Source organism: Sceloporus undulatus, chromosome 6 (genome assembly GCF_019175285.1).
Source record: "Sceloporus undulatus isolate JIND9_A2432 ecotype Alabama chromosome 6, SceUnd_v1.1, whole genome shotgun sequence".
In the NCBI taxonomy this organism is placed as follows: Eukaryota; Metazoa; Chordata; class Lepidosauria; order Squamata; family Phrynosomatidae; genus Sceloporus; species Sceloporus undulatus.
The window spans coordinates 133,251,840-133,270,219 of NC_056527.1; the positions used below are offsets into that span (position 1 = coordinate 133,251,840).

General features: G+C 41.3%; 1 protein-coding gene across 4 annotated transcripts in view; it reads right to left on the reverse strand.

Annotated features, from left to right (window-relative positions):
• The window catches only part of BCO2 (beta-carotene oxygenase 2), a 46,926-nt gene that overhangs the window by 3,270 nt on the left and 25,276 nt on the right, over nucleotides 1-18,380 (reverse strand). For 2 of the 4 annotated variants that reach the window (XM_042474883.1, XM_042474884.1), the window contains exons 2-10: nucleotides 18,284-18,349; nucleotides 17,933-18,044; nucleotides 7,834-8,041; nucleotides 7,530-7,741; nucleotides 5,853-5,968; nucleotides 4,380-4,482; nucleotides 1,647-1,778; nucleotides 678-838; nucleotides 146-313 (exon numbers count right to left, since the gene is read on the reverse strand). In XM_042474883.1, the coding sequence (XP_042330817.1) occupies nucleotides 146-313; nucleotides 678-838; nucleotides 1,647-1,778; nucleotides 4,380-4,482; nucleotides 5,853-5,968; nucleotides 7,530-7,741; nucleotides 7,834-8,041; nucleotides 17,933-18,044; nucleotides 18,284-18,343 (1,272 nt within the window). In that variant the 5' untranslated portion in view covers nucleotides 18,344-18,349. Of the gene's footprint in view, nucleotides 1-145; nucleotides 314-677; nucleotides 839-1,646; nucleotides 1,779-4,379; nucleotides 4,483-5,852; nucleotides 5,969-7,529; nucleotides 7,742-7,833; nucleotides 8,042-12,519; nucleotides 12,650-17,932; nucleotides 18,045-18,283; nucleotides 18,350-18,380 lie in introns of those variants that run through there. The other 2 variants (XM_042474881.1, XM_042474882.1) reach the window with 2 other exon arrangements.

Consider the following 18,380-nt stretch of genomic DNA (forward strand, 5'->3'; position numbering starts at 1 on the left):
GATGGCGTGTAACCCATAAGTACAGAATACAACAGACACACACACACAAAAAAAGCCCAAAGGGGCTCCAATTTCTTCTGTTCCCTCTCCACAAATATTTTTTGGTCAGGCCTTGCCTACAACATTATCTCTAGGGCAATTTTACCTGGTCCTGGGCTTCCCCTGCCTTGTGGAGGTTCTGCAAGCGGTAAATATCTAGGGCTTGCCCATCATCCTGGCAGCAGAGATCTAGGACAATGCAGCCTTGATCTTCAAAGGCGTTGATCTGATGGAAACTCAACAGGGCTTTGCTGCGGTACTGCCCAGGCAACACCTATGTAAAGAACACATAAGACATCCTCTTTAGTTGCACATCTCCCATAGAACATCTCTGAAAATCTGCAGATTGTGTTCAGTGTTGCTTGCAAGGATTTTCATACATGGACAGAAGTAAGAGGTCTAGAAGCCCAATTGCACTTTCTATCCACCTGCTTCTGTTTCAAAATGTGGTTAAAGTACTATGGTACTTAAACTCCTTTCGGCACCAACGTTATGCAATGGCACTTTGCAAGTAAAGTGTACAAGTAATGAGTTACAAGTAGCTACTGCAACCAGAGCTACAGGGTCTGTGGCTGGGTCTGTGAGCTCCACAACAGGCAATGCAGAAGGTGATGAGTTGGTAAAAGGAGAGGACCTACCTGTCCTGTGAGCTTGTTCACTATGTGGAAGCGAGTGTTGTGCTGAGGCTCCCAGCTGATCCCATCCAAAAAGGATTTCCCAAAAGCTTTGGCAGCAGCGAACTTCCACAGGTTCATTTTAAGGGGCTGTTCAATGAAGATGATGTAGTTTTTGCTCATTCCTAGAAGCAAAAGATGGCAAAGCTTAACGTCTGCCAGATCCATAACAGTTCCACTAGCTTATTTGTTCCTAGGCAAAAGAATGTTATGATATCCAGTGGCCCCTACGTAATGCCCTGAATAAAATATATTTTCTAGGGGGTTCTTCCCATCATCTTAAGGGAAAGGTAGGACTCAGGGTGACTAGTGACTCCAAGCTCACTGGGTCACCCTTTTTAAAGGTGGTTCTGCTCTTGTTTTTATCCTAAATTTTAAAGGAGCTACTCCAAGTTGTGGAATTTGTTCTGTGCTGCACTCCAGATGGCACTTTTAAAGTTTAAACTCAGAGCAGTTTCAACATCCTGCTAATGCTGGAGCTGCTCGAATGTGCTGGAAAAGCAAACCTGACACAGCTCAGAATACACTCACTCCTTATTAAAAGTCCCTGTATTAACTCAATGGCACAGAATCCTGAGAGGAGGGAAAGTGACCATCTTGTGTCATGGAGAGAATATAAGCAAACCACTGGAACAGAACAATATACAAATATTAGGCCCTTTCACACTACTCAGTTATAGCACTATGGTTCCACTTCAGCTGTCACTGCTGCATCATGCAGAATGCTGGGGTTTGTAGTTTGGTGAGGCACTAGGGAGCTCCAGCAGAGAAGCCTAAGCACTTCTCTCTACAAATCCCAGGTTTCCATCAGGATAAAGCCATGGCAGTTCAAGTGGAATTATAGTGCTATGGCTGCATAAGGTGAATGTGCCCAGAGTAGAAAGTACTCCCTTCCTTATGACCAAGTCAGTTTCAAAGGAGGCTGGTGCTCACCAAAGCTGTGGTAATAGGAGGGCTTCATCCGATCATCTGGCTCAATGGTGCATACCACTTTGGCACCCAGCAGGCTAGAGTTATCTGAGCCAGGGGTCTGTGGTGGGACACAAATGATGTTATAGTTGGAGCCTGGAAGAGAGAAAGCACACCTTTAGGAAGAATCCTACCAGCAGTTGACCTGCAAATTTATCTGGGGGTGGGGTGGGGGTGAGCCACCTTATTGGTTGGCCTGATACCTCTAGAAATGACCTATGGCAGCCTCTGTGTGCAATAACTGACAGCTAGGGAATCTATACCTTCTGCCACTCTCATTTTCAATGTAAGAAAAAGAGCAGAAAGTGGAGCATGACCACGAAAATGTTAAAGGTTACAATGGGTTTATGGGAAGAGGAATCTTATGCTCACCCTGTCTTGACCCTCATGCAAAAGGCAAGAGACGGTTGCACCAAGCATTTTGGATCTTAACAGCAGCTCTATACTGGACCTTGCAAATTGGTAAAGTGAGGATCCCTTCGGAAAGTGAAACCCAAGCTAAAGTTGTAGTTTAGTCCTCCTAGAACAATGACCATGTTGAGGCATTCTTGATTCACATGAAATTAGAGGATGAGAATCAAATGCAGAAACTAGTTCTGCAGACTTTAGGAGAAAGAAGAATGTGAAATGAGATTCTCCCTTTCTAGACATTGGTGCTTTTTTTCTGTAGTTACTCCAAGTGTTTTGTACAACAAGAGCAGTCAGGCAACTTTGCCTGCCATTTTCATGTAAGCATAGTATAAACAGAAAACAAGTGGCTCAAGGGCAGAGATCACCAAATTCAAGAAACGGCAAGGCAGGTGGGGGACTGGAGCAAGCTGGTTGTCTTAAACAATTCGCAATTTGGGAGATATCACATTCCCAATGCGCTTCATTGGAAATTTGATATTGGAAATTTAAGTAACACCATAAATATATCAACAAAAATCCATCAGTGATACCTTTATTGGTACTGTGCATTTCGGTTGGCCAGTAAAAATATCACTGATGGATTTTTGTTTGTATTTGTTAAATGGCCAACACAGCTATCCCTGCATGTTTTCACAAATATATCAGTTTAATGTGAAGTTGAAGGCTTTCATGGCCAGCATCCATAATTTTTGGGGGGGTTTTCGGGCTATGTGACCATGTTCTAGAAGAGTTTATTCCTGATGTTTCACCAGCATATGAAGACACCAGACACAGATGCTGGTGAAATGCCAGGAATAAACTCTTCTAGAACATGGCCACATAGCCCAAAAAACCCAGAAAAAAACTGTATCAGTTTAAAATATATTATTCTCTCCCAGATTGCAACCTGTCTATCACATTCCTGGGCCAGCAGTAACTACATTGCATTCTTAAATTCACTTATTAGGAAATAAGCTTAACCAGACAGTCAAATTTTATTCTGGGAAGGGCTAATGCAGAAAGAAGAGTGAAACCCAGTGACATGGTTTGTATGCTAAGAGTATCCTATGTTCAGTCCTTTGCATCTCAAGCTATGATCTTGGGTACCCAAGATGCAGTCAGTCTTTTCCTAAGGCCTTTACAGCTACTTTTCCTCTCAGTTCTGGGCTAAATGGACCTCTGTTCTATCACAATACAAGGCAGGTTCAGAGAACCAGTGTAGTGTAGTTGTTAGGCTGTTGCATTAGAAGAGTTGTAGGTTATATTCCCACTCAGTCTTGGCCCTTGAACTAATCTCTCAACCAGATCGGATCAGCATGGCATGTAACTAATAAACACAATGTTCACAGTCATGGCTTGTAAAGGCATCCTCTCTCTTCTAGGCTTTCTCAGTCAAACCTGACTTTAATCTCTTCTGACCAAACACAACAGGCTGAGGATAGGCCACCAAGCATTTTAATTTAACCAGGGCCATTGCTGAAAGAGGCACGCAGTACATGGCAAATTACAAGATTGGGAAACACAGTGGATGGAATTCATATTCATTTATCTGCTTCCTTATTTCAAGTGGTTTCATAACAGGGAGCTTTGGAAATAAATCAGACTGATCAAAGCAAGGAGATAAGAAAAAGGAGTGTCTGTTCTCCACACCATGTCATTTGTTGTTTGTTGTGCCTTTAAGTTGTTTCTGATTTATGGCGACCCTAAGGCGAACTTATCATGGGGTTTTCTTGGCATGATTTGTTCAGAGGAGGTTTGCCATTGCCTTCCCCTGAGGTTGAGAGACTGTGACTTGCCCAGTCACCCAGTGGGATTCGTGGCCCAGCTGGGAATCAAACCCTGGTCTCCAGAGTCATAGTCCAACACTCAAACCACTGCATTATGCTAGCTCTGACACCATGCCATAACTCTCTGCGAAACACACTTCCTGCCAGCTCCTGAGTAACAATTATCTAAAAGTCAATTAGCTAATGAGATAATATTCTCATCATGCAGATTAAGTTGTGTTGGGAAAAGACATTGTGTTTTAATGCATAAAGGCAATGTAAACAGGGCTCTTTGTCACAGAACTGAATCCATGAAGTTACCATAGGAGCAATTTCCTCTTTGGATAGGTACATATTTAAGAGACTGTTTTCCCCCCTTAGAAAGTTCTCATGTTAGTCAGTTGCAACAAAAACAACAGAAGGTCTTGTGACATAAATAGAATGCATTATGGCATATGTTTTCAGAGGCCCCAACCCATTTAATTAGGTGCATGAATCGATCACCTATTTATGTCACAAGCCTGAGCCATGCGGTCCTCACCATGCTTCCCATACGAGTTGCCCATGTTGTACGCCGTCCCATCTGGGTCATAATGTGGGTGGGCAGTCGCTCCATTCACTGCAATATATTTTGTCCAATCCACCTGCAAGTGAAAGATGTTTTTCTTTTCAGGATCTGAGTGGAATTTATTGATTTAGCAGTACTTCTCCAGCACTGACATAAACAGGATATGTAAAGCTGTCTTTGCAGATAGCTGTAAACTCTGCAGTGTAGACATCTTTCATAATGAAATCTCAAGAAATGGGCCGTTCATCCTCTGCTACAGAGTCCATATTATTCTTTCATCTACACATGCCATAAACTGTGATAGGCACAAGATAGTAAGAGTGCCAAGTTGAAGCATGGACTGTACTGCTTCAAAATGCAAGATTCCCCCAACCCCCGAATGCTTTTTTATGTTTAATTCCCACCCCATGAAAATAGTCATATAATTTTTTTAAAAATAGCACAATGGACAGGGGTCATATGAGAGTGTTTCATCCTGCTTGCTAGTGTTTTCCTTTCAGAGGGCTCCTGACATAGGGAAGAAGCAAAATATGATTTTTCATCTACAATGTGATCCGAGAGGGCAGTTCGTTCTGTCACTGCAGAATTCAACTCCATTTTCCCTACACAGTTTTGCTGCATGTGTGTATGCCAGCCTATGCCTCACTCATGGAATGCATGGCTCAGAATAATGGAGAGTAGCCTCTTCCTCTTCAAATACATCTGCTTTCCATTGTGCACTGAAACTAGACCCACAGCCAGTGATAGCTGGTGGCACTCATTTCAGTGGAGTAGTAAATAATCCATTCTGAGCCTTAGCCCAAACTTGAAAGGAAATATCCAAGCTGCTGAACCTATTTTTAGACATGGAAGCCACCAGCCATTGCTACAGCAATGCTGTAATCTAGTGTCATCCTCTTGGGACCCTAACCTCCCTGTCTCAACTCTTCCTTCTAGATCACCCCAAAAGTTAAATCTGCTCCAGCATCCTGTTTTGTACAGTGGGTCTGTCAAATGCCTTTGGGATGCCCACAAATGAATCGTGTGAGATTATAGCTCTCTCTATCCTGCTGCTGCTGGTGTCCAGTAATTGGACTTCAGTAGCCCAGAACATCCAGATATAAAGTTTCCATACAGCTATCATGACTATAAGAAAGGTCCTGCAGGATCAGGTCAAAGAATCATCTCATTCAACATCCTGTTTTCCACAAGGGCTAACCAGAAGTGGTCCCATCCTGCTTGTATTTGCCAACAATTAGTGTTCAGAGTCCTACCTTCTTGAACTTGGATGGAGCCAGAGCAGGGACATATGGTTTGCATGCAAACAGTCCCATTTTCAATTCCTGGCATCTTCAAAGGTTTGGACAGCAGTGCTGGGAGCACCTGAAAACCCTCTGCAAATCAATAGACTGGCTAGATAGACAAACTGTCTGACTTGATCTAAGGCACCTTTGTCTGTTCCTTTACCTTCTCCTTCGATTCAAGAGTTTCCAGGTCCACCTTGTGCATTACACTGGTTTCTGTGCTGACATAATAGTCGCCTTTGTAGACTACATAGTTCACATTGCAGTTGTCTGTTATTTCTGTGACAAAATGGGGAAGAGAAAAATTAGATTAGCCCAGGTCAGCTTGGCTTGTGGAATGAGGTGCAAAAGCTTCAAGTTTATTGGAGAAACCCAGAGAAACATATGAACCAGGTGTTCGCCTTGCAAAAGCTCTATGCTCTTTGGACTAAATAAACTGTTCTCACTGAACGTGTTGTGCTTTAAAAGCCGGTGCCTGGGGCGAAGGTGAAAGTTGGCATCTTCCTTAAGTATTTTAATTGTTATGAAAGGCAGGGTTGCTCTTTTGACTCTAAGCTAATGAAACAATCTCCCACTCAAACTATTATTCACACCTCAGCAACTGATATTCTTCCAGCTGAATGATGAAATTCACAGCAGTCTCAGACAAAATAAATTTAGTAGGAACCTAAAGCATCCTGGCTCTTCAGCCAGCTTTGGATACCCAGCAGAAAACAAAAGGATCAAGGATTCCATTAGGTGTATCTTCCTGTTACTCCACTTATCAATTTATCAATTAAGGTCAGAATCCTGATTGGGACTTACATTTTGGGAATTAGAACTGGCCAGTTCTGTAACATCCATACCTAGTAAAGGGCTGTTGTTAGGTTACTCTGTAGAGGAGCCAGCAAAGTGACCAATGCACAACGGGACAAAATATAATGGGATACAATTTATATGTATAGTATAAAAATACAATTTATATATCTCCATCTAAATAAATTTTCAGCTGGCACATCAGAGTACCTCAAACCTCAGAAGCCACTTGAAACCCTAATGATAACATTGGATCAATGAACATCCCAAGACTGAGGACCTCATTCTTTAATGAGAATGCAACCCTCATCTAGACCCGGCCAGATACTATTCCCCCATAGGGATGAACCACCTACCAACCACACCTTTCCCTTGTTTCAACATGTTTGTCTTCATTCCGACAGTTAATGGACTTAAGCAGCAAAATAAATAATCGGTCAGACAGCCCAAAGACCTGTCTGAATAGACAGTCATCAAAGAGGGAACTAAATTGGTCTTTCATGGGGAGGAAATACCAAAACCACAAAGCAGACACTCAGAAGGTCTTCTCCTAAGTCCCCAAAAAATAAACCTTTTTAATTTTAAGATTTGTTGTTTGCCTCTTTGGGAGGATTTCCCCTGAAAGGAAGCTTTGAATCAGTCTGTTGTTATTATTATTATTAGTGCTGTAGATTTACACAGCGCTGTACATACAATATCTATCTAACTGTTTGTTATCTGTCTGTCTTACTGTCTATCTTTATTGAGGTGGTCCACCATGCTATCCAGTAAAGATGGTGGTTAAGATGATGGACAGTTCTTAGCTTCCTTTTTTCCTTGCATTCCTAACAGTTTTTCTTTCAGTTGTGTACAGTTTTGTTTCCTATTTGTACATCAAGGTTTTCTAAAATAATATACTAAGGAGAGGTAATGTGAGTATGGTCCAAGTCCATTCAGCTTTGCTGTGAAATCTACCCCATATATAATTTCCTCTAGTCTAACATTTCCCTAAGGAAAAGACCAGCATTAAAGGAAGGATGGTGCAGACCCAAAAAAAGACACTTACTTGGCGCTTCAAACCTTGACATGAAGCGCTCAAAAATGGTCTTGCAAGGGTCTGGCACAGCCATGGTTCCAAACTCAGAGATCATGATCCGGTTGTTCTTGCTGTTTGCCAGATAGGAATCACTCCTTAGGAACTTGCTTCTGTACTTCACGATCCCATCTTCGATCTCAAACTGGTGCAACAGAGCCATGCCATCAAACCAGTGGTTATACCTTCCATTGAAGAAAAACGAGGTACAGTCTTTATATGAGGTATAAAACGGTTAGTGGTGCATAGCACAACAACAAAACAAACAAGGCCTTACTTGTCATTTCCAAATTCAAACTTCCCTGGCCCGTTTCTCAGCAGCTGGCCCTTGAGCCACCTGGGGACCTGTCCTTTGATCTTGGTCTGGATAACCTGAGGAGTTTCTTCCACGCTGGTGAAAAATGGCGAGAGGCACGCCAAGCCCTTCTGGTGGCGGAAGGTCACCTGCTGCTGTTGTTTCTGGTTCGATGCCAAGCTGTCTACACCTGTGGAGAGAAAGCAAGAAGTCACCAGATAAGAAGGGAATAGCATTCCTTGCCTATTGGTCAATTTGCTTTTGCCTCCTTAATTCAAGGGAAAACATACAGTGGTCATTTCCAGAGCAATGCAGAAGCACTTATCACACTTCGATTTCGCTTTAATATGAGTAACTCAAGAGATGTAGAGAGATCTTGTGGCACCATTGAGAGTAATGGAAAGAAAGAAGTTGGCAGCATGAGCTTTTGTAGACTAAAGTCGACTTCCTCCAAATGCATCTGGAGTAACTTAAGTTCTTTAAGAACAGGATGTGAATGCAAATAAGACCGCTACCCAAACTGACTGAGTTTAGTTTTATAATATAGCTTTGATGGGCTTTCTTCACTTTAAGGCTGCTACGTCTGTGCTTTTTGTTCATTTGCTTTTATCCTTTTATTATAAATTTATTATTGATTATACTTGGTCCTGAGAGATTGTATAGAAGGGTGTTCTAGGAAGAAATCCATAAATACACACACGCACACATTTAAAATCCACAAAAGAGCTTCGCTGGCTTCTTCATCAGGCAAAGATATTAAAAATCATACAGGAGAAGAAAAGTGACGATTCACAGGCTGCAGTTTGTCTCAGATGTTATATCTGTTGTCAGTTAAGATGGTCTGTCTGCAGCAGTGTTTCCCAAACTTCGACCCTCCGGATGTTTTGAACTTCAGCTCCCAGAAGCCCCAGGCAGATTGGGTGAAAAATCAGGAATTCTGGGAGCTGAAGTCCAAAACATCTGAAGGGCCAAATTTTGGGAACCACTGATCTAGAGGGATATCAATGCAGGCAGAGCCCATTCCTCTTCTTGGCCATACTGAGGACCAGGGACAAAGGGCAAGAAAAGACAGGTAATAAAAATGCAACTCCATTAGCAACAGAAAATAACTTCCCTTGAGATCAGGCTGCCCCTGTCCTGTGCAAAGCTAACTGCCCCTTTCTTAGGCAAAGAACATCTCTGAGAGATAGAGAGAGAGACATCACATCCCTAATACTATTGAGCACCTAAAGAGTTAAAGCTGTTATCTCTTCAACTGCTTTTCCTCTGCAAGTATGATTAAATTCTGCTGGAATCCTGTCTAATGCCCTGAATCCAATGCTCCTTTTGGTACTAGCATGATTGGATGAGAGGATGCAGCTTTTAATGAGGTTGGCAAAGGCGACGGCGGGAATTAGCAGGCCTAATCTACAGAAACTGAGCTCCAAGCAAGATCTCCCATAGCTTTGTAAGACCAGGTTGGGATCGCCATATTCTCAACGCATTTATACTGTAGACACTCTGTTATTTCACAATAGGGAACCCAAGTAAAGAAAGTAGGCTGTGATCTTTCCCATTCAGAACCATGGAAAGTGCCTAAACGCATCCTCTTTAAAAGCTTCCATTATATTTATTATAGGTTCAAAGCCTTTCAACCACGCTTCTCGGCTAAAAGAGGCCGAAAGGGTGACACACAAAGATAGTGATCAAACACTAAAGATGTTATCACACAAGCCTCATTTTCACCACAATTGGGATAGTTAGCAAAAACAAGCATTCTGGTTTAAGAGCATCCATTATCGCACATCTTTCGCAGTCACACAACCGGGGCTGCTTCTCCCATCACGCTTTCTTCCACATTCTCCATTAACCCCATCTCCCTGCCTTATGTCTTACCCAGTGTGCCTTTTGGGGTTTTAGTTTTTACTTTTTAAAATGCAATTGTGGAATTCTGCCAATGTGACGTATGTTTTAAAAATAAAAGAAATAGAAAAAAAAATAAAGGCAATCAGGCTGTTAGGGGAAAGTGAGGGATAGGTAGGGCAAGGAGAGAGGAGAAGACACTGACAACACATGAGTGCCAGCATCACAACTGTTGCACATGAGATCTAATGGGATTGCAGCATGTTTGGGAGCTTATTGATGAGTTCCCCCAACAATGACAAGGATGCCTTAACCACACTTTGCAGACACAGCAGCTATGGTTTGGAGGCGACGCCGTACGATATACAATTTGCTATTTTCATAGAATAACAGAATCACAGAATTGTAGAGTTGGAAGAGACCGCAAGGGCCATCCAGTCCAACCCCCTGCCATGCAGGAAATCACAATCAAAGCATCCCCGACAGATGGCCATCCAGCCTCTGCTTGCAGACCTCCAAGGAAGGAGACTCCACTACTCTCCGAGGGAGTTTGTTCCACTGTCGAACAGCCCTTACTGTCAGGAAGCGCCTCCTAATGTTGAGGTGGAATCTCTTTTCCTGCAGCTTGCATCCATTGCTCCGGGTCCTAGTCTCTGGAGCAGCAGAAAACAAGCTTGCTCCCTCCTCAATATGACATTTAAACAGGGCTATCATATCACCTCTTAACCTTCTCTTCTCCAGGCTAAGCATCCCCAGCTCCCTACGTTGTTCCTCATAGGGCATGGTTTCCAGACCCTTCACCATTTTAGTCGCCCTCCTTTGGACACATGGCTCCAGTTTCTCAATGTCCTCTTTTAATTGTGGTGCCCAAAACTGGACACAATATTTTATGGCTATAATTGTGGTTTAAAAGCTACATGTGATAATCTCCTAAATTTCCTCGTGTATTACCTTTTTCTTTCTATACATCTTAACTTGGGAAGCAGCACGAACACTTTATTAGCTACAAGGTGCTGTAGGCTATATTTCAAAGGAAGGAACTGGTAAACCACCTCTGAGTATCCCCTGCCGGAAAAAACCCTATGAAACTCATGGGCTTGACATAAGTCAACAGGCAACTTGAACATACATACACATAAACCACAAAGAAATGAGCTAGTCTTTGAGTTTTATGGAGGTCTTACTCAACTACAAAGAAACGGGTGTAACAGAAGAGAAAAAAAGATTGTTTCTGAACACTGTGAAATGCTTCTTCATTAGTAGAAGCCTTGTTTCCATTACTGAACAGGGAGGACTTTGTGATTATCAATGCCCACTATGTCCTTTATCAGATTTTAGACATGCATTATTCTCTCTCCTCCAACCCACTGCTTGATTTCATTATGCAAAATCCCATGTTGTACCAAAGCATCCTGTAGGAAAGAAGTAATGGTCTTTGAAATGATAAAAAGAAGACTTGTTCCTAGCATTAACTGGATTAGCTCCTTCTAAGGATGAGCTCAAAAGTAACGAAAAATGTTCTTATTCTCAAAACTGGAGATTAATACTAAATGACGCACTAGGTATAGGACTGTATAGAAAACAGATCTTGAAATAATACTTGTATCATAATAAGCCTTTGGAGGAAGCAGAAGAAGAGAGGAACATTAAGTACTTCCAGAAATATTTTGAATGCTTCGAAGATTTGCCAGCAAGGTTATTCCAACAGCAAATCTGTATGTGCTGAAAAAGACATACAAATGGTTTTGCTTTATTTTGTGATTGAAACATACAAAAGATTAAAGACTTTTCCACCTAAGAGTGAAAAATAAAGATCAAAATCAAGTTTGATTTTTTTAAAAAACAAAAACAAAACCTTTCTAAATTAGTATTGTGATTGAATGCTCTTTTCCCCCCACAGAAACAACATTGTCCAACTCTTGCTCTCAAAATAGCTGGCTGATGTTGCAATATTAGCAGGTAAAGATGAAATAACTATTGTATTGGCCAAGGCAGGCTTTTGTTCTTAGTAAGGTGACAGTCCAAATGGACTGGACTTTTTATGGCACCAACGCTTATTCTGAGCAAGCAAACTGGGGATAGATAGATAGATAGATAGATAGATAGATAGATAGATAGATAGATAGATCCAGCCTGATTAGAAAAGTCCCAGATTTGGTTCCTTTCTTTCCTGTTTTATATTTGTAAAATATATTTGGAGAGCTGGTGTAAAAAGTTTCTGAATGTACTGAATGTGCCATCAGTTTGCTGTTTATGATTGATTCCATCATCTCTTTCCATCTCTCCGCAGGCAACAATTTCGCAGCAGGACCCATCAGCATAAAGAATTATTTGACTTAAGGAACCCATACCAGACCTGCTCACACAATTACTATCACAGGCTACAGAAAATGAGACAATTTAGGACTTTAGTGCCCCCCATTCAGTAATAAACCTGCTGCTGATCACTCTTTAGGCTTCCTATATGGTCCTTATACTGTCACATTTCTGTGTTGTGGAAAGTAGTTAAAACTTCAGTTGGGTGTTACATTTTTGGAAAAGGTCCTCTGTTTAAAAAAATCTATTCCGATAGTAGCTTCACTGCATTATCACAGTTGACAGCTGTTACTGACTTGTTTACTGTTTACAGATAGCTCCAAATCTACATTCTCTGACTTGGAAAATCAGATGTAACCAGTACTCATGACTCCCAAATAAAAACTGTATTCTTATGTAACGCTCACAACCCTAGATGGGACTTCAGTGTCCAGTCCATCCAACTTCAGATGCTTTAAAGCAGCAATAATACTAAAATAGCCCCCAGGAGGGGATGAATGGTGCTCTTACCTGGGATGAGCTGAAGCAAAGACCAAAGGAAATGAATGGCATTCTTAAGCAGGAGGCCGGCAAACAAAAAGATGGAGGAAAGCATCTGTGCAGTGGTAAGAGGTAATGATAAAAGCCTGAAATAGGCAGCAGGAATTGCTCTGCCGAAGATGGCACAGTGCATCTGGCACTGATGCGAATGCAGAGCAAGGCTGGCTGAGCACATCGTTTCAGAATAAAAGCCTGCTTCAGCCTTTTCTGGCTGAACAATAGGAAGCAGCATGAACTGGCAGAAGAAGCCGTGGCACCGGTTCCTCAGCCTGCAACAACGGCACGTTTATGCTAAGACCAAGAGGTTATTCGCACAGTGATAATAATCCAGGATGGATCTCTGTTGTGCACACGCAATCCCAAATGCACTCAATTAAAGGGGTTTTTTTTGCAGGACGCCAAAAATCCCACTTAACTGAGGATAATCGATATCGGGCTTTTCCCTTCGTTTTACAAACGTTTTGCATCGTCAGCTGCGCAAATGGTGATGTGAATAGACCCAAAGAGACCCGGGATTGGTCATGCTTTGAGAGGTCATGATGACCTGTGGAAATTAGGACGTTACGTGTGTCAGGAGTCACGCTGGCCTAAGGATATGCGAGAAACCTAGATGGTAATAAAATAAACACTAAATGGGTTTGCTGATCACTCCATTCACCCCCCCCCCCCAATCTCTTTGCATTTCCCCTCACAAAGAAGACACAGTGAGCCCCATTGCAAAAGCAGTCCAAAACCACCTCTTCCACCTGACCTGATGCTATGTTCTTGTTTCCCCTTCCTGTCTGACTATCCAGGGACTGTCTCAGATCCAATCAATATTCTCTCACACTGGATTTAAAGTCATCAGCCGTTCCTTCTGTCAATTCCATGGGAAACCCATCAAAGCCATTGTTACAACATGTGATAACATTAAAGACCCCTCAAGGGTATGAAACCGGATATAAACATCTGCCGCAGCTCTAGCCATGTGTTTGCAGAGAGGGCCCTGCTCACTCTTGCTGTGTAGCCCTCAAACTCTGTCTCCATCTTCTATGGATCTGTCTTCAAGACTGGTCATTATCATCCTCTCTCATTCTCAGTTCCTCTCTATCCAGCCTTCCACACCTTTCCTTCTACCAGCCTTGTATGGTTCCTACGGTTGCACCGGTTTTATATATTTGTGTGCACCTTTGCACATTTCTAAATAAAACCTTTCTATTTGCTGAAACTGGAGTGCTCTCTGTAGTTAGTACTGGTATGCACAGGTGAAGTTACCCTCCTTTATGAGCTACGCTTCCACAAAATTTCAAGGAGACTCTGACGCTGCTGGTGGGGACCCCCAACATCCCCCCGTTTTTAGGGTTTTAACATTAATTCATTACAATAGAAACAAGAGGCCTCATTCTAGCAAGCCGGCAGGTTGTGACTTCGTGAGCCAGTTGACACTGTTTCTGGTTTATTGCAAACAACGGAAAGCTAAACAATAGGATGGAAAAGATTACAGGGAAAAGTAATTGCCAGCTAAGCCTTGCTGGTCAGATGTGGCAGCTTTAAGCCCAATTAATTTTCCTTTCAAACCTCTCACAGTAAAACAGAAAAGCTGATTAGGGAAGGAAAAGTGGCAGCCAGATCTTTCAGGAAGGGTCTTTCTCAAAATTAATGAAAAGCGTGTTTTAGTTGACACCGATTGCTGACTAGGTGTTGAATAAAGACATTTGGAAGATTACTGTTGAAGAGCAGTCAGAAAACATGATTTCATTTGAGGCAAGCAGGTTTGGCAAATAGTGTGCGCAAACAAAATCAGGATCTCGTTACAACCCTCTTGCTTCCTTTTAATTTTATTTTCATTTTCTGAAACTGTGTAAGAAAAATGACAAAATAATAAAATATACATGAACAAAGGCCAGCATTTTAAAAAAACACACATTTCGGCCAGACAGGTCCTTTCTAAATCAAAATATACTGAGCACAACCCAATGAAAGGTAAGTATTGTGATGTCCCTAAGATTTCAATGAGACAATTAAGTTTGTGTTTAACTCTTTTAGGCTGGAAGTTCAATGAGATTTAAAAGCACTTAACAGTGTTAGATTTAAGTCTTCTCCTAATTCTCACTTGCTGTATCACTACTACCAAGCAAGGAAGGAGACAAAGCCCACAACTAAACTTTAAACATAACTTTAAAGAGAAGAGCTTTGGCCAAGAAACCCAAGCCCACACAGCTGTTCTTAAATGAATACTGCAATTAATGTTTCATTACAACTTCAGGTACCCTTTTAACATTAAATTAAATTACTTTGGAAAAAGTCATGGGCTGCTTCATGAAACAATAGAAATATGTATAAGAATAAATGCATATGAAAGCGTTTTGTTCTCTATTAGCATACAGCTGATATACAGTACAAGTTTGTTCATGCAATCTGCTCTGTAAGTCATTTGCCAGACGATCCATTTTCCCTTTGTAGAGGGCCTGCAATCGAAGCAAACCTATGCCTGACATTTTCTCTTTTCACTTTCAGGTGGTGTTCAATAGAAGAAGCTTCTTTTAGGATTTCTTCTAGCTCCTCTACATAAGAAGTATCCATTGCTGCTTTCTCACTTTATTTAGAAAAAAGAAAGGGAGGGAAGGAGAGCATTTGTTGTTAACATGGCTGCATATAGTCTTTTAATTTCTAAAACTTTTGCTGATGAATACTACCATAATTCTTTAAAATAAAATGCTATACTTAAAAATGAGAAAAGATATCTCATGTTTTAAGTACAGTGGTCCCTCCACGCTGGGGTTAGGGCTGAAGGACTCCTGGGAATGTGGAAACACCACAAATAATAAACCACTATGCTTTTTACCTGAGAGGACACATCTCCAGGAATCTCAAGGTCCCCCACTGCAACTCTATGGTCAACATCTGCCAGACATTGATCATCGAGTCCAAGCTGGAGGACCTACAAATGCCTAGAGAAGTGTTTCCTCTAGGAGCTTCTAGGTTCTCCAGCACAACTCTATGGTGAACCTCTGGCAGATTTGCACTGGAGGACCTAGAGATTCCTAAAGAGAAGATAAATCAAAACCACAAATAATCAAATCCACAAAAGTCAAAGCCAGAAATGTGGAGGGCAAAGTGTATAGCATTTTATTTAAAAAAAATAATAATCTTAGCTCACTGTAGAAATAATTGCGGTACTGTTACTATAATGTGATTACCTGTGATGTCCGTATCAAGGAGGTTAGAACAATGAAGCAGGTTGTGTGTGTATTGCTGCTAACATTACTCCACCCAGTGGCAGTACTGACAAGCTCAGTCTTGAAGAATTTGGACAATCAGTAACTAATTGCAGATATGTTTAGGAGATATCAAGCAGAATATCAGAACACCCAGCAGAAGAATCCCGTTCCAGAAACTCTGCTGCCTCATGAATCCAGCTGTTTTTTCAACTGAAAGCATCTTTTGGCGATGTAAGAAACAAGCAATTCATCTGTTCTAGTTAATGAATAGAAGTAACATCATACCATCCGACATTTCACAGATGAATCCTGCTACCACATTGCCAACTAACATCAGCTTGTGGTTAATATGGCAAATGTTATTAATATGGAAGGACACAAAGCTATGAAATGCTGCAGCAGTTCGGTTTTGCCTGACTCTACAGGGAAGGGCAACTACTGCTGAGTTAACTGAATGCAAACTACTTTTGCACCTTAAACTCAGACCTAACTCAGATGGTATTAATAATCCTGGTACAGTGTGGTTTGAATCTGTGTTGTTCACATGAATTTTACATGCATCCGATTAAGTTTTGGGGAAGAGGGATGCCAAAAACCCTACAAAACCCAGGATAATCAATATCAAGGGTTATTCAGATGGTGAAAATAATCCAGATAGAATCTAGATCAAATCTTTGTTATTGCCATGCATTTCAAATGTACCCGACTAAGGTCTTGGGGGGGGGGGCTCCAAAAAACCCACTTAACCCAAGATAATCGATATTGGATTTTCCCCCAAGTCTTTCTAAAAGATTCAAGTGGTTGACTGTGTAAATAACCAATGTGAATAGACTTGGGATAAACCAGGATAAAACTCTGCATGCCTTGAACATGCTTCGAATACATTTGCATCATTGGCTTCATCTTTATTCGAGTAACCAAACTTGCAGAGATGCGCAGAGATGTGGTCCCATAGTGTGAACAACAAACCCAGAATGTGTGAGACTATTTGTATAGTTGTTTTCTCGAATTTTTCCTGCAAGATTCACAATGCCAGCTGTGTGAATAAACCAATGTGGATTGACCTGGGATAAACCAGGATAAAACTCTGCATCCCTCGAATGTGTTTCGAATACATCCGTATTGTCGACGCCATCTTTATTCGCAGTGTGAGCAACGGAACTTGCAGAAATGCGCAGAGATGCCATTCTGATTCAAAAATAGTATGAATAATGAATTGGGAGTAAGATTATTTGCATAACTGTGTTGCAAAACAAAGCATGTAGATAACCCCTCAGTTTGAAGCAGCTGAAATAAGATGAGGACAAACAGGGAAAGTGGGAGGAGGAGAGAGAAACTAAAGTCTAAACCACACTGCAGAAATAACCAAGTTTGAGACTGCTTTAACTGCTATGGCTCAGTGCTAGAGTTCTGGGAATTGTAGTTTATTGTGGCACTCTTTGACAGAGAAGGCTAAATGTCTCACAAAACTACAGTTCCTAGAATTCCCTAACACTGGGCCAGGATAGTTAAACCAGTTTCAAAGTGGATTACAGTTGACCCTCCACATTTGTGGTTTTAACTTTTGCGGATGTGATTATTTGCGGTGTTGATTAATCCGTTCTCTCTAGGGATTTCTAAGTCCTCCAGTGCAACTCTGCCAGAAATTGACCATAGAGTTGTGCTGGAGGACTTAGGGGTTCCTAGAGAAAACACTTCTCCAGGCATTTGTAGGTCCTCCAGCATGATTCCATGATCAACTTCTGACAGATATTGACCACAGAGTTGCACTGGAGGACCTGGAGATGCCTAGAGAGGTGTTCGCTTAGGAAAAAAGAATAGTGTGGTTGTGGTCTTTCCACACTCACTGGGGTCCTTCATCCCTAATGCTAGTGAATGTGGAGGGCCCACTGTATTTCTGCAGTGGGTTTTGGACCCATATTATTTTAAAAACAGCTGAAAAAGTGGAACAACAGAGGATTACTTAGGATTGTCCTGGCCAAATCTTATGATAGAGACGGGAGGGAATAAATGGAAATAAATAAAACAATTTACTTGCCTTAAAATATGAGCATATTTCAATAAGAACGCATTGATTTCTTTGCTCGTATCTGTTAATATAAATATTTGTTTTCATTAAAAAGTGGGTCTAAAGGTAAAAATGTCAGACATATGGACAGCTGATATTCTTTTAAACTCATCACCGTTTAAAGCTGTTTCCAGGGCTTCGGTTTTTTGATGCAAAGTTGAGCCATCCGAAAAAGACACATCTTTTTTTTCTAAAGAAGGCAGCGGCGGTTTTTCGGAAGCTTCATTCTGCCGAAAGAAGAAAACAGACAGGAAAAAAAAAAAAATTGGAATACTTGCAGTTGTTGTTGATGCAAGTTATGGTTGAAAATTAGTTAGTTGTTGTTGACCCAGTTTTGAGTTGCATGCAGATGCAAATATAGAAAATGGATGTGGAAACCAGACATCTGATAGATTTGTATCTGTATACACCTCAAATGTATATCTACAATAACTAACAATTTTACAAACGAAATAAAACTGCTCACCTTTGCTTCTTTTTTACGTTTACTTCTATTTTCATCAGGCTTTGCAGGGATACTAGTCATTGCTACCTGAGTGTCATAAATGAGAAAACAAAACTTC